Source organism: Monoraphidium neglectum, assembly GCF_000611645.1.
Source record: "Monoraphidium neglectum strain SAG 48.87 unplaced genomic scaffold scaffold03601, whole genome shotgun sequence".
NCBI lineage: Eukaryota > Viridiplantae > Chlorophyta > Chlorophyceae > Sphaeropleales > Selenastraceae > Monoraphidium > Monoraphidium neglectum.
The window spans coordinates 3,786-6,641 of record NW_014010028.1 but is presented as its reverse complement, the minus strand read 5'-3'; the positions used below and the strand labels follow the sequence as shown (position 1 = coordinate 6,641).

The window sequence follows — 2,856 nt, the reverse complement described above, 5'->3', positions numbered from 1 at the left end:
AGCGGCAAGGCGTCGGCGTACGAGGAGGGTCAGCAGGGCACCAGCAGCGGCGACGTGGCCAGCCCCTGCAGCAACGGCAGCACCAGCACCAGCATCAGCGCGAGTGTGTTGAGCGTGGCCGGCACCGCCCCTGGCGACGAGATATATGCGCTGCTGCTGGATGGGCAGGACAGCAGCAGCAGCGCTGGCGTTATCTCTGCCGCTGGTGACATCATTGCCGCGGCAGTGGCGCACGGCCTGGCAGCAAAGGACGGCGGCCGCGACTTTGTGGCCGGCCTGGTGGGACGCCACAGCAGCGGCAGCGACGATGACGTGATTGGCGCCAGCCAGTGTGCCAGCGCAATTCCAGGAGACAAGGAGAGCCGGGTCAGCGACGGCAGCGGTGGCAACAGCCGCTTCATCAAAGCGGCAGATTTCCAGCTGCGCGGCGACGCCGCCGTTCTTTCTGCATGCCTCGCCCGCCGTGCGAAGGCTGCGGCGGCCGTGGCAGCTGCAGCTGCCAACAGGTCAGCCCCAATGAAGACGTTTGGCCGCGACACGGCAGCGGGGTATCGCAGAAGTGACGCTGTGGTGGGCTGCGGCGGGGCGGATGCCGGGGCGCTTGTCGCTGCTGTGCGCGACGAGGCCTCGGTGGCGGGCGAGGTGGCCCTGGTGAGCGGCGTGCGCCCTGCGCCTGCTTGCGGCTGCTTGCCTATCCTGGGGCTGCGCGGCCGCGGCGGCAGGGCGGACGGCCAGGGGGGTGCGGATACGGACAAGAGCAGCAAGGGAGAGAGTGGTAGCTGCGGCAGCGGCGGCGGCGGCAGCGGCGAGCAGGCCCTGCGGAGCGGCAAGCCCTGGATCCACGGGGTGCTGGGGGAAGTGAAAGGTGGTATGAGGCAGGGGGTGCCGCGCCTGAGGCGCAGCCTGAAGGCCGGCCTGAGGGGCACAAAGCAGGCGCTGCTGCAGGCGGGGGACTCCGCAGTCAAGGGCCTGGAATCGGCAGCTCCGTCTGGCGAAGACGGCAGGGGTTGTGCGCCGGGTTGGGCGCATATTGGCGTTCGTTGCATGGGGGGCCTGGTTCCGCGCCCCATGCAGTTCTGACTGGCTGGGTTTCAAGGGATGGGTATGGCGCACTGCAGCAGCGCGGCTTTCGGCCTGTGGCTTTGTGCCTCCAACTCCCTTCTTTTCTCACGACAACATTGGGGTAGGGGTCTGGTTCTGTCACGTTCCCGCATTCTCTGGTCGCACCCGCATGCACCACACGCGACCGGCACTTGTTGAGACAACACATGAGCGGCCCGCACCCTGGTTCCGTTCAACCGCCCGGGGGTTGGTGAGGATTAGCCTCTGGGTTCCTTGTTTCAACCTTTCCATTGGCAGCCGTCCACACCGATGCGGCGGCAAAAAACACGCGCGCAGTGGAAGCAAGAATGCTCCTGACGCAGTGTCCTACAGTAGTCGCACCTGGGGCAGTTCCCAGCCGCCTCAGTAACCCCTTTCGCTATCTCATGCTTTTTCAGGTAGTTCGTGATGGAAATCATGTGGTGTGTTGTGTGCTGCTTTCTAATTCTCGCCAAAAGGGAAGCTGCCAGCGCCTCGCATGAAAATGGATGATTGAATCGCGTGGTCGGCCGCTTCGGGTGTGGGTGCAGCACCGCCCGCGGCCGACATCGCAGCATAGACGATCCCTGGCGTTGCCGAAGCCTGGGCTCTGGTTCATCGCTAAAATGTTTGATGACCTGCAGCAGGAGTCGAAGCCATCCCGGCATTCTCGTTGAGCTATCACTTTGCTCGTCACAAGAGGCAACTACGTCATATACGCATTCAAGCATGTGTTTGTGAATCACATATAGACCCTAGTGCGGGCAGGTCGACATCGTCAGATCGGGCTCTCTGACAGGGACTCCGCGGCCCTCGTGGGGCCAGCGGCCGCGGGAGCAAGCATGGAGGCGCTTAAACGTCTTAGCGATCTGCAGGTGGTCAGTCGCGTCACTAAGGAGCTCGAGAACCACCTGAACATAGCCGGGGATCAGGGCAAGACGCTCGCGGAGTTTGTCATAGAGATCGCAAGGGGCCAGAAGAGCGTCGATGGATTCAAAGCGGTGAGTTTGTGCGGGCGTGGGGTAACGAGGTGGCACGGTGGGTCCGCGGCGGCCAGCGCGCTGTCGTGTGCGCGCCACTGCTGCTCGCTGCACCCATATAGCCGTCGCCATGCTGGATGCCGCGCCATCGCCGCGGCAGCACGCGGCGCCGCTTGCCGCACATAAGCATAGCCAACGACTCGGATGACAGCAGGCCGGTGAGCTGGGCTGCTGCGGCCGCTTTTTTGACGCAAAGCCGGACGGCTCAATGACACGGTCTGGTCCCCATTCATTTCAAACGACAGGAGCTAGCGGCCCTCGACAGCTCCCTGCCAGACGCCCTGACAGAGCGCCTGTGGACCATCATCCACGCGCTCCAAGGCGGCGGCGCGTCCAACGGCGCGGCCGGCGGCGGCGGCGCCGGCGGCGGCGGCGACGCCAAGCCGCACGTCAAGCCGCGCCCGGGGGCGACGATCCCGGGGCTGGCGCTGTCGAACACGCGGGATTACATGCGGAAGCTGGATGAGGAGTTGATAGAGGAGGGGAAGCATAAGGAGCCCGATGGTCACGCGTCGGGCCCCGGCGCCCCCGGGCGCGGCGGCGACGAGCGGGGGCGCGAGCGCGATGGGCGGCGCCGCGACCGCAGCCGGAGCCGCAGCCGGAGCCGCGGGCGCGACCGCGACCGCGACCGCGACCGTAGGCGCAGCCGCAGCCGCAGCGGCGACAGGTCGAAGCGGCCGCGCCACGACGAGCGCGAGCGGTACGGCGGCGGCGGCGGCGGCGACCGCTATGGCGG

General features: G+C 66.5%; 1 protein-coding gene across 1 annotated transcript; it reads left to right on the top strand.

Annotated features, from left to right (window-relative positions):
- Positions 1-9: 9 nt before the first annotated feature.
- On the top strand, positions 10-1,080 carry MNEG_13062 (hypothetical protein; the record flags this gene model as incomplete). The annotated part of the gene is made up of 1 exon (XM_014038467.1): positions 10-1,080. A coding segment is annotated over one exon (1,071 nt), but the record flags the coding sequence as incomplete, so codon positions are not given.
- Positions 1,081-2,856: the final 1,776 nt, after the last annotated feature.